Source organism: Bidens hawaiensis, unplaced genomic scaffold, assembly GCF_021521415.1.
Source record: "Bidens hawaiensis isolate Kalapana, Puna unplaced genomic scaffold, B.hawaiensis_p1.1 tig00005851_1, whole genome shotgun sequence".
NCBI lineage: Eukaryota > Viridiplantae > Streptophyta > Magnoliopsida > Asterales > Asteraceae > Bidens > Bidens hawaiensis.
Genome location: NW_027491385.1, coordinates 1361016 through 1373043, shown reverse-complemented (window position 1 = coordinate 1373043; position 12028 = coordinate 1361016). Strand labels below are relative to the sequence as shown.

Here is a 12028-nt window from a genome sequence, read left to right as displayed (position 1 = left end):
TTAACCACTACCCATGGTAAAGTTGAAGTTTGCACAAGATGTTTTCTTAAGCAACAACGACGAACTAAACCCAAAATTCGAGTTCTCTAAATCGAACAGCAGAAAGTTATCCTCAAACTGAAATGCCCCAATAACGATCGGATATTCCATTGCATCACCACCATCAATAAACGCTAGACACGCCACGTCTTGTGTTATTTGTAACATTGAGTTAGCAGTGGATATAGCCCACTTCTTCCCATCCTGGAGGACCAACTCAATATCAGGAACTCTTAAATTTATTTTGGTACCATTCGCAAACGTGCTAAAACAAAGGCCAAAAGGTGCTATCGAGTTTGCAGGAGCAAGTCGTTTTGTAACCATCGAAAACCTCCTCACCACACGGTTGTAAATGTCTGTTCTGAGAGTGGTGTAAGGTTCTATTGTACTAAGCTTGGTTGTGGTATTCCCTGGAATGTCGATAGAACGCGTTTTAATCACAATGGAGTTGACACCAATAAAGTATCCGAACGAATCCAGATGCTTTAGTAAAGGTGTATAAGAAAGAAAATTTTTTACATCAACTTTTTGTGGAAAAAGATAATAAGGACCATTTCCATAGAATAATATCCCAGTAGTAGAAGTGGTGCTAGGAAAACATAAGGAAAATATTCTTTTAAGTGGTGGTTGATCTAAAGAAACCGGAAACGCATAAGGGGACGACGAAAATGCTAAGACACCCATAAGATTTTCAGGGAATGATTCGAATAATGACGAAGGAGCACATGCAGCGTTTGAGAAAGCCGCATAGAAACCAGGAAGAGGGTTCCTACCATTACTAGTGTTCACAAAAAAGGTGTCATAGTTAAGTAAAACTTGACTACACGGCTCGTTTATCGGGTTCATTAAATTGACCGAGCATGTGCAATATCCTTCAAATGTGGTAGTATTTTTTACTTTAGGGCAATAAGGATTTTTATAAGAGTAAGAAGCTCGTACGTCTGTGCATTGATATTCGTCGCAAGAGACGGGAGATGTGCAAAGTGTGTTGTCAGGGCAACTGCCTTGATACATGTTCCATTGCACGATGCAATCGTGCCATGTTAAAGGAGCGTCGATGTCTATAAGGAAGTTTGAATGCATGAACTGCATGTTTGTGTAGGCTGTCATGATTTGAACACTGTAGAGAGGGTTAGCCGCGTCGATGTGCTTGTGTAGTGGAGCGAAAAAGGAAGTGTAGGGTGGTGGAGGTTGTGCTATGGCTTCATGAGGAATGAGGGATAGAACCATTAGAGTAATTAGTTGAAGGAGATGAAGCATTTTGGGATGTTTATGTGTTGTCAATTGTGTGATTTTGAAAGGAGATCAAGTTGCGGTTTTATAGATTTGTAATTTGTCAAATGTGCACATTCTAAGCATTACTAGTTATAGCTAAATTGGTGGTACGAGGCGTTGATTTGACTTTTGAAAAGTCAATATATAGGATGGGTTCTGTTTTTCTTTTGAGACTTTATGTTAATGTATTGGGAAAATCACGAAAATAATCGTTTTCACTGAGAAAGTTAATAAAATAGTCGTTGACTTTGTGAATTTATCAATCAATTATCAGAGCGTGACAAGTGTATTTTAACGTAATGGATCTCATATGGCGCAACAGATTCAACACACGCTAGCATATTCGATTATTTTGGCGTACCAGATCCATGCTAGAGGTCCCAAAAAAAAATGAATTCTTTAAAGTTAACATGGTGTGTAAGATTTCATCATGAACATGAGATTTCAGTGAGATTTCGGTTGAGGGTCTAATCCGTTAGTTATTGACGACATACGGAAATTTTGGAAGTTAAAAATAGAAAAGTAAAGCGGCTATTTTAGTAATTTCAAAAACTCAGGTTTATTTTGTTAATACCCTCGGTCAAATTGAGTATTTTTTTTTCCTAACGTGGTTATGATAATTAAAAAAATGTTTTAAGTTGGCACTTCTAACAAGTTTATAACCACTTCAAAACAATAGGAAGTCATACACTTTGATTTGTATCTTATGCTTTTAAAGGCAACTAGCTAGGGAAAAGCTGAGGAGACTTGAAGTATAAGCCATTGACCACATGCCCACAAGCTAAATGCGTGGATACGTATGTAATGAAAGAAGTCTTGCGTTGAACTTTAAAGGAAATGCTAAACTTTATGTATAAACAAATCAGGGAATCTGATACACATAAGCCTGCTTCTTAAGTAGGCATTATCCGCGAATTTAAAACCATAAATAAGAAAGAGTGTTACAAAATACTAGTGGTTAAGCCACCAATTAAGGACTTCAAAGACTAGAAATAAAATGCTTGTAGGTTAAGCCAGGTGACACCGCATCCCGATTGTGTCAAAATGTGGTGAAGCGGCAACCTAACACGTTGTAGATGCCGAAATTATAGCACAATTTTTAAGTGACACCGTGACTATGAATAACATATATGTATGTGAAGCATGACTTATCTCATGTACAATTCTAACCAAAGCACCACGTAAACTATAACGTGGTGCTTCTAAGGCGAGGATGAACATATGTAAACATCTAAAGAACGATGCAAACTCCGAAGCCTAAAGCGTGTGATCATAATTAAATAATGGGTGTTTTAAGGTTGTCCCAGAATCACATCCTTAGCCTCAAAACAATGATGTCGATAAGCACACTAGAGGGGTAAAAGTTTAAGATTGTTGAGAAAAATACATGAATGTATGTCTGAAGAAAAGCTAGCCTAAACTTATGTTTACCTAAATTACTTTGGAACAAAATAAGGGAACACTTACCCCACAGTTTGGTTTAGAGGTGCACAAAATACCCGGTTCAGGACTCGACCTGGTGTACCTGACCCGGAACCGGTTTCTACCCGTACCCTACCCGCGGGTAGGACCTGGTATAGGATTTCTCCTCAAATTCATACCCGGAACTGGAACCGACCCGGACCCGGTGGAACCGGAATCGGAAATACCCGGTCAAAACCCGACCCTACCTGAAACCCGAAAAATATCCGGTTGACTATACCCGAAACCAGTTCCTACCCGAACCTGGTTTTGACTTTTATTGACCATACCTAGAACTGTTTCCTGAAAATACCAGATTTGTGCTCGGTGCACCTCCTTGGTTCATGATTTATGAAGAAATGGTTGACGGCAAGACCCAAATTGGTGGTGAGGTCCAATATGTTTCCGTTGTTGTTAGGAGCCTATTATCAGCCCACTTTTGTTTTTAAAAAAATTAAACACGGCCCCAAACATTACAGCCCAAAATACAAGTCGCTAAAAGTTTTCAACCTCCCCGCCTACATGGCTACATATAGCATGGCCTAAAAGATTCAACAAAAACCAAATATTTGTTTTAATACATTTAACACCGGGTATACGGTATACCAGATTACCAGTAAAAGCAAAGCATGCATGAATGAACTTATCAAGTTTTCATTGAAATAGAATGCTGATGAATAGTCATTGACTTGTGGGAAATACTAGAAGATTGGGACCCACTATAGGACAAAGAACGCATTACAAAGGGAAAATTCTCAAAATAAGTATTTATAAAAACAAATTTCTAGATTTTGGTATCATTTGCAAAAAATTCCAGAAATAGGTATTATAAACTACTCGTGACGGGTAGTTTGTAGAACCAATTAAAAGTTGTCGCATGTCCTTAAACTAACCGTAACGAGCACGCTCACTACTCATTTACTCGTCACGACTAAATTAGTTTCATGCCTCGTAATCAACGCCCATGATTAATTCATAAGTCCTTTAGTTGCGACGACTAGTTTACCTGGTTTACATTCCCTACACGAGTAGTTTATTAGTAGTTAACTCGTCGCGACTAGTTTAACCTTATAATCTACTCGTCACGACTAAAGGACTTATGAATTGCTCGTGGGTGTTGATTGCGAGACATGAAACTTATTTAGTCGTGACGAGTGATTGATTAGTGAACGTGCTCGTTACGGTTAGTTTAAGGACACGTGCCAAGTTTTAATTGGTTTCTATAAACTACTCGTCATGACTAGTTTATAATACATATTTCTAGAATTTTTTGCAAATGGTACCTAAAACTAAAAATTTATTTTCATAAATGCTTATTTTGGGAATTTTCCCCATTACAAATGTATGATCATTAGGCTTCAACTTGGTTATTATATTCTACCTCTTAGAAAGAAAAAAAATGTTAAATCGTTAGAATTCGTTGTACGGATATACATTTATACAAAACTTATACCCTGAACAGCCACATTACATACACAACCGTAGACAATCAAGTGAAATCTAATCCACGAAATAATATGATGTATGGAAAACATCATTGTGGAAATAGTCATAACGGAAGCATAATAATTAGTTAATTACCACAAGGCCATTAATGGGGAGGGTCACGTTTCTTCTCTGTCTGTTTATTTATTGAAGTAGAGGAGCCAATATAAAGATGGTCGGGTCTTGTGACGGAGAGTGGTGAGCGAGTATCGCTGCTAGATGAGTAGGACTTGTGATTTTCATTCTCAACTGCATCACTCAGTTTTCGTTCTCAGGCAACCACCAAAGGAACATATATGGTCCCAAATACGACTCATATTCGACCCGACCCACTTGACTAGGTAATAACCCACCATACACCGGCCTAAAAGGGTGCGGCGTGACACATGCGAAATGTGAGCAAATAGAAACTAGCTAGTAAATACGTGGGTAATTTCTAATGTAATAAGTGTTAGCAATTGTTGTGTATCAAGAGAAATTTTATGAAATTTCTAATGTAATAAGAGTATGACAAGGCACTATATATTACATGAACAAACACAGTGTATTGCAATTATGTGAATACAAATTTTTGTCCTGCGGTGGCGGATTTAGATTTTTTTTTCATGTGGTGCACTACTTTTAGATGCTTTAATTTCATGGAATCGGATCTAAATATTTCGGGTCGGTTTGATGGTTCGGGTCGATTCATTACATAATAAAAGTACGATAAAATAATATAAAAGACACCATCATTCGAAATTAAAAAACACATAATATAAATACTATGTCTTTATGAATTAAAAAAAAATACTTATAGTTGTTCTCTATGAGTTTTCATCTTTTGAAATTGTTACATAATATAAATAGGATCGTTCGGCCGGATGCCCGGACTACAGGGGGAATGAGGGGTGCGTTTGCATAATCATGGTGGAGACGGGAGAGAGGCAGAGAACGGTGTTTAATTGTATATTGGTTTAAAATTTTGGTTTATAAAACCCTAAAAAGTTGCAGAGAAAAAAAAGTAAAAGAAAATAGTGTAAAACGGATTTGAACTATAAAAGGACACATAGAAAAAAAATTAAAAAAAGTAGTGTAAAACATATTTGAAGCTGTGGCCTTCAATTTACCAACTTAGAGGTTTATCCACCAGAGCAGTAGCTTATATTCAGATTAGGATGGTTCCTTTCTAATTTATAAAGTGGTTCACTGTATTATTTTCTATATACAAATACGCTATCATTTCGAAACTCGGGTGGTTCCTGGGAACCACCCCTTTACATGGTGGATCCGCATGTTTGTCCGTGATTTAATAGATAATTTTTTCATTGAAAAAGTCATTCTTACAAAGGTAAATCACAAAAACATCCATTTCAATCAAGAAAATTAACAAAATAGCATTGACTTTTTAAAGTTACAAATTAACTTGAGCGGGACAAATGTCTTTAGGTGTAACAAATTTCAATGTGGCGCAACATGTTCTCAATAATGCAGCATATTCGTGTTGGGTTCGTAGGCCTTGTTGGCCCGGTTTATTATATGAAGTCAAAAGAGGAGACGGGTGTGGGCGGTCGGGCCCAAGCCCGGCCCGGTTTAGATTTCTTGCATAATAATTTACTAACCCTAGTTCAGTCTCTATATAAACAACATTATGTACTTGTAATATTTGTCACTCAATAAAGATATACCTAGTTGCCATCCGTGGACGTAGGTCAGTTTAGACCGAACCACGTTAAATCCTCGTGTTCGTTTATTGCTTTCGTGTCGTGTTCGGTTTCGTGTGTGCGTTTAATCCTAACAAGTGGTTCAGAGCTTAGGTTCGGATCACGCGAAGAACACGTTGAACCAGCCGAGTCGCCGCCAAATCATCCAGCCGCCGCCACCCTACTGCGCTAGGGTTCCGCCGCTGCTACGGTTTTCCGATTGTCGTTAGGGTATACGCCGCCGCCGCCACCCTACTACGCTAGGGTTCCGCCGCCGCCGTCGCCGTACGACTCTCGCCGCTACAACAGCCGTTGTCGCGCTCGTTGTAGTTGTTGGGGTTTTTTTTTTGTTGCGCCAAAGAAAGAAAACCCACAGCCGATTCAATTTGCAATCTTAAACCAAAAAGTCAAACCCCACCTTTTGCAATTAATTGATCAAATATTATACTACAGACATCAAAATCGAGGAGTGGACAATTTTTTTTTTTTTGGTGTAATCTATATTAGTTCAAGGTTGCTATTTGGGATGGTTTGCTAAGAAACAAAAATAATATATTGGTTTTATATATTTTTTGTTTGGAGATCATATCTTGTAAAAGGCGCAGAACGAGCCAATCAAGATCCTATTTTTTGTTGAAGAACAGTTGAAGTCGTTTAAAGAAACGGAGAACCAGTGCCAACCGCGTTTGTCAGGTTTATCGTTTCAGTTTAAAGTTTCGGTTTCTGATTTACAGTTCGTATTTCCGTTGCGTATAAATAGGTTGATTTTTTAACAGAGTTCAGTAGAACAATCGTTAAGTTCAGGCTCGTGTTGCTGTGTCTGTCTCTGTTTTATCCAGTTTTTCGTTTTAGTCATTGCCATGGCAGAAGACGGAAAGGTTTCGATACAGAAGTTTGACGGACAGAAGTTCGGTTGGTGGAAGATGCAGATTGAGGCACTACTTTGTCAGAAATACTTGGATGTAGTGTTCGAGGATGAAAAACCAGAAAAGTTGTCAGAAGCAGATTGGAAGAAGTTAGACAAGAAAGCTAGGGCTTGTATTACATTATCGTTGTCGGAAGATGTGGCGTTTAACGTCATGAAAGAAACCACAGCCCGTGGTATGATGGACGCACTATCCAACATGTATGAGAAGCCTTCGGCAGCGAATAAGGTCTATCTTATCAGAGAGCTAGTGACAACTCGAATGAAAGAGGGTGGGTCAGTTACAACTCATATCAATAATCTTAATTCGATCTTGTCCCGCTTAGTGTCAGTTGACATTAAGTTTGATGATGAAGTTCAAGGCCTCTTGTTATTATCCTCTTTGCCCGACAGTTGGTCGCAAACAGTGACTGCAGTTTGTAGTTCGTCTACAAATATTACTTTCGATGGGATTCGAGATCTGATTCTGGGAGAAGATTCAAGACGCAGAAGTTCAGGTGAATCATCAGGCAATATGCTAGTCACAGAAGGTAGAGGTAGGGGAAAACAGCGAGGCAGTGGGAGCAGGAAGAGGAGTCAGTCTAAGACTCGTAAGGATATTGAATGTTGGGGTTGTAAAGAGAAAGGACACTTCAGGAATCAGTGTCCGAATGGTAAGAAAGAGGTGAACGTTACAGAAGACGACACAGATGACGGGGTCAGTAGTGATGAGGCTTTGGTTTGTAGTGTTGAGAGTAGCGTTGATGCTTGGGTGATGGATTCTGGTGCATCGTTTCATGCCACTCACTGTAGTGAAACGATGAAGAATCTTAAATTTGGGGATTTTGGAAAGGTTCGACTAGCGAATGATGATATTTTAGAGGTTACGGGTATGGGAGACGTTGATTTGATAACTTCAGCCGGTACTTCTTGGACTTTGAAAGACGTGAGGGTTATTCCAAGTTTGAAGAAACGTTTGATATCAGTTGGGCAGTTGGATGACCAAGGGCCGATGTTAAGTTCGGGAATGGGCAGTGGAAAGTAGTCAAAGGGAATCTCGTGGTTGCTCGTGGCAAGAAAATGGGTTCGTTGTATATGGTCGATATGTCATCGAAAGGAGTGGATCCAGTTTTGGTGAAAGACAAAATCCAGTTCACAGAATCTCGTGGGCAGAAGAAGATTCGTTTTGCAAGTAACAAACCCAGAGCCAAAGTGAAGATTCAGGATGAACGAGCTAGGAAGGTTAAATCAATAGGATGTTGTAACCAGTCAGTACTTCAATAGGATGACCATTGAAGTATCTATGGAGCTTGCGCGACGCGTGTGTTAGCGACAAAACTAACTTTTCCATGATGGAATAGCGCGTCTCAGGGTCTGTGAGCACCCGACTCACATAGTATATCGGCGTTTGTATCCCCTTGCGATCCACCAATAATACTGCGCCGATCGCGCGGTCTCCAGCTGACAGGTACAATGTAAGGGTCTCGCCAGGAAGTGGAGCTGTGAGCGCTGGCAATTTAATGAGACATTCTTTTATCTCAGTGAAAGCTTGCTCAGCCTCAGGCGTCCACTTGAATTGGCTCTTCTTCAAACAGTTCCTCAAGGTGTTAACGAATGGAGTAGATTTGCTGGCGTGGTTAGCTAGGAACCTGTTGATTGACACCAATCTACCACTCAGCTTCTGAACCTCTTTCATGGTGGCTGGTGAAGGCATGTCAAGGATGGCTTCCACCTTCTCAGGATTCACCTTGAAACCATCCTTAGTGACCATTACACCAAGAAATTTCCCCTCTTCCGCGCCGAAAGTACATTTGCTCGGGTTGAGCTTCATGTTAACTTCCGTTAGGCGCTGAAGAGTTTCCTCGATGTCGTTGAGCATTTGTCTCTCCTCCCTGCTCTTGATCACCAAATCATCAACGTAGACTTCTAGATTCCTTCCGATTTGTTCATTGAAAACAGAATCCATAAGTCTCTGATAGGTGGCGCCCGCATTCTTTAAACCAAAGGGCATTTTTGTGTAACAAAAAACACCCTTGTCGGTTCTGAAGGCCGTCTTGTCTTCATCCTGTGGTGCCATTTGAATCTGGTGATAGCCTTTGTAGGCATCCAAGAAACATTTGAGTTTGAATGGCGCCACGGAGTCCACCTTTGCGTCGATGTTTGGTAGTGGGTAACAGTCTTTCGGACATGCTTTGTTGAGGTCCTTGAAGTCAATACACATCCTCCATGACCCGTTGCTTTTCTTTACCATCACAGGATTGGCTACCCACGTCTGGTATCGGATCGGGCGGATAATGTTTGCGCGCAACAGGTCCTCAACTTGCTCATTCATGGCCTTCGCCTTTTCATCCCCCATGATTCTCTTCTTCTGAGCAATTGGCTCCACCGACTTGAACGTGTTAAGAGAATGTTGCGCCAAGTCTCGCGGTACTCCCGTCATATCGGAGTGTTGCCACGCGAAAACCGACGTGTATTTTGTGAGCAACTTTTTCATTTTCAATCTCGTTTCGTCTGAAATGGTAGCGCCAATTGTGACCGTTTGCTCTGGGAATTTTGGGTTTAAAATCCACTTCTCTGGCGCATTGTCAGCCATTGTAAGTTTCATTCTCCCTTCCCGCGGCGTGCTTGTCACTGCGCACAAATGATCGCGGTAAACAAATGCTACGCCTGTTGGTGTAGGGATCCCCAATGCGCCGTGCGCTGGCGACGGTACAGCATTAAATTGGGCAATCGTTCCCCTACCCAGGATCATATTGTGGCATGACGTGGTGGGCAAGACCAAGAAGTTGACAACTTCGGCTCGCTTGTGCTCATCATCCCCCATAGTTAGTTCAAATTGAATCTGGCCTAGGGGATGTATGATTTCATTTGAGACACCACAGATTGGTGCGTTCACAATTTCGAGCCGAGCTTGGTCTGCCGGGTCTAACTTTCTGAAACACTGCTCATACATAATGTCAGATTCGCTTCCAGTGTCCACCAGGACCTTTGACACTTCGTAATGAGCAATGTGTGTGGTAATAACGAGAGGACTGCTTATTGAAGGGCCTCCCCTGATTCTTGGGAAGATGACTTGCTGCTCGCGCCAATCTCCGTGAATTTGCGCGCTTCTCTTTCTTGACGTCTGCCCTTGTCGTCCCCCCTCAGCCACACAGATTCTTTTGTACTTCTTGCTGGCAGAGGCTCCCTCCGGTTGCTCATCTTCTATTCTTTGGTTTTTTACCAAGTGAGCCAGCCTGCCAGACTTTACATCCTTCTCGATCGCATCCTTTAAATGATGGCATGCGTCGGTGTTGTGGCCCGGGGACCTGTGAAATTCACAATATTTACCACTGTTTTGCGGCCCCTTGTAGTGTAGTTGCTTGGGAGGCTTGAATTGGACATTCTCAGTACTTAACACCTGTGAAGGTGTTTTAGTGAGGGGAGTCCATATTCTTGGCAGAGGTCTGCTAGGATCTCTGCCGCCCTCCCTCTTGTCACCCTCCCCGTGTTTACGAGCATCCTTTTGGGGCTGGGGTGAGCTTGGTTGCGCTTGTTTTTCCGCGGAAGAAAAACTTGTTGGCTGCAACCTGGACCATACAGAGTTCTGTTTGGCCCTCTTCTCTTTGCTGCGCGGTGATTCAGCCTGATGCGCTCTTTCTCTTGCCCTATCTTGGGCAATCTGTTTCTCATTTCTCGCGAAAACTCGCGATGCCTCCATTAACTTGGCCCACGTGGTGGGCATACCATCTTTGCTTACGAGAGCTCGTCGTAACTGATCACTGCGCGCGCCTTGTATAAAGGCCACGCGCAGGAGCTGCTCAGTTATGCCCCCGATTGCCAGGGACTCCTGATTGAAACGAGTGATGTAATCTTCAATCGTTTCATCATTCCTGCGGATGCAGTGCATGATGTCATCAGGATCGCGCGTGTGCCTGCGCTGCTGTACGAAGTGGGCCTGGAACTTTTCTAATAGTTCCTCGAACCCATCAATTTGCCCTGTCGGCAAGCTCTCGAACCATACTCGCGCTGCGCCCGTGAGGCAGCGGGCAAACATATGACACCATGTTGGCATCGTCCAGCTCTCTAGGTTTCCCGTGTTATAGAAACCTTGCAAAAAGTCATCTGGATCTGTCGTGCCATCATATTTCCCCAGACCACTTGGCATCTTGGTCTTGTGCTGGATGGGAGCCTGCGCGATGCGCGCAGTAAACTTTGAGTGTTTTACCAGGATGGCTGGTCTGTAGGGTGTGGTTACGTCCACTTGCCCTCTGACCGGTGGGCTGTATGGCATGTGCAGATCCGGATCTGCTCTGGCTCCTGGCGCCATGTTCACAGGCGCGCGGAGCTGCGAGCCTCCTGCATGAGTATCCCTTGTCTTTCTCATGCTATGCACCTCTTCATCACTGAACTCTGTGTGTGCAGTGTGAACAGAATGCCCTTCTTCCGGCGCGCGCGGCCTTTTTGTGGGCTGCTTCTCCATCGCTTGCCTTTGTGTTTGGTCGGCTAGCTTCTTCTGTTTGATCATTTCAGTGTACTTTTCCATCAGACGCCGCTGCTCATTTATGAGCCATTCATTCGGATCGTCTGCTTCATCTTCTGGACCCATTGGTCCCTTCAGCTTCGCGCCGGCCATATTTTGTAACGTGTGATCGTCTGGAGGAGTTTCAGTCTGGCCGTGAGGGGTTGTGACGAAGGGACGGTTGCTGGTGGTACGCGTAGAATCACGCGGAACCCTCAGAACCTGCTGTCCGTCGTTAACACCCTCACGTTCAATATCCTCCAGAGCTTGATCAACGTTACGAACTCCAGAAACCATGGTGATTGAATTTTTTAGATCTGGATGAGATCTGATTGCCGTTTGTAACAGTGGATGGCGCCAATGAAGAAACGTGGATCTACTCACTGGTAGCAGATCTACTTTCCTCGGGTGTGATTAAACTATTTCACCGATGGTTCTTCTGGATCCGAGTTCTTCCACCTACAAAATGAACAGCGCCGTTACTTACCCCTCAGAAAGGGACAGAGGGGTCCTCTTTGGGGTAACCCTCCGGCGTGAGAATCAGTATCTTTTGGAGAAGATAATAATGTTTGTAGGTAAGTCAATCTCCAGAGTATTGCTGAATCGCTGAATACCCTTGATGATGTGACTGTGTGTTTTTCTGTAACTGACTGTGAGTGAATATAATTCAATATGATTGAA

General features: G+C 42.3%; 1 protein-coding gene across 1 annotated transcript; it reads right to left on the bottom strand.

The window, feature by feature from the left end:
* LOC143630930 (putative aspartic proteinase GIP2) lies at positions 1–1409 on the bottom strand. The gene has a single exon (XM_077099812.1). It carries the CDS (start codon positions 1297–1299, stop codon positions 1–3), a length of 1299 nt encoding a protein of 432 aa, XP_076955927.1. The 5' UTR covers positions 1300–1409.
* Positions 1410–12028: the final 10619 nt, after the last annotated feature.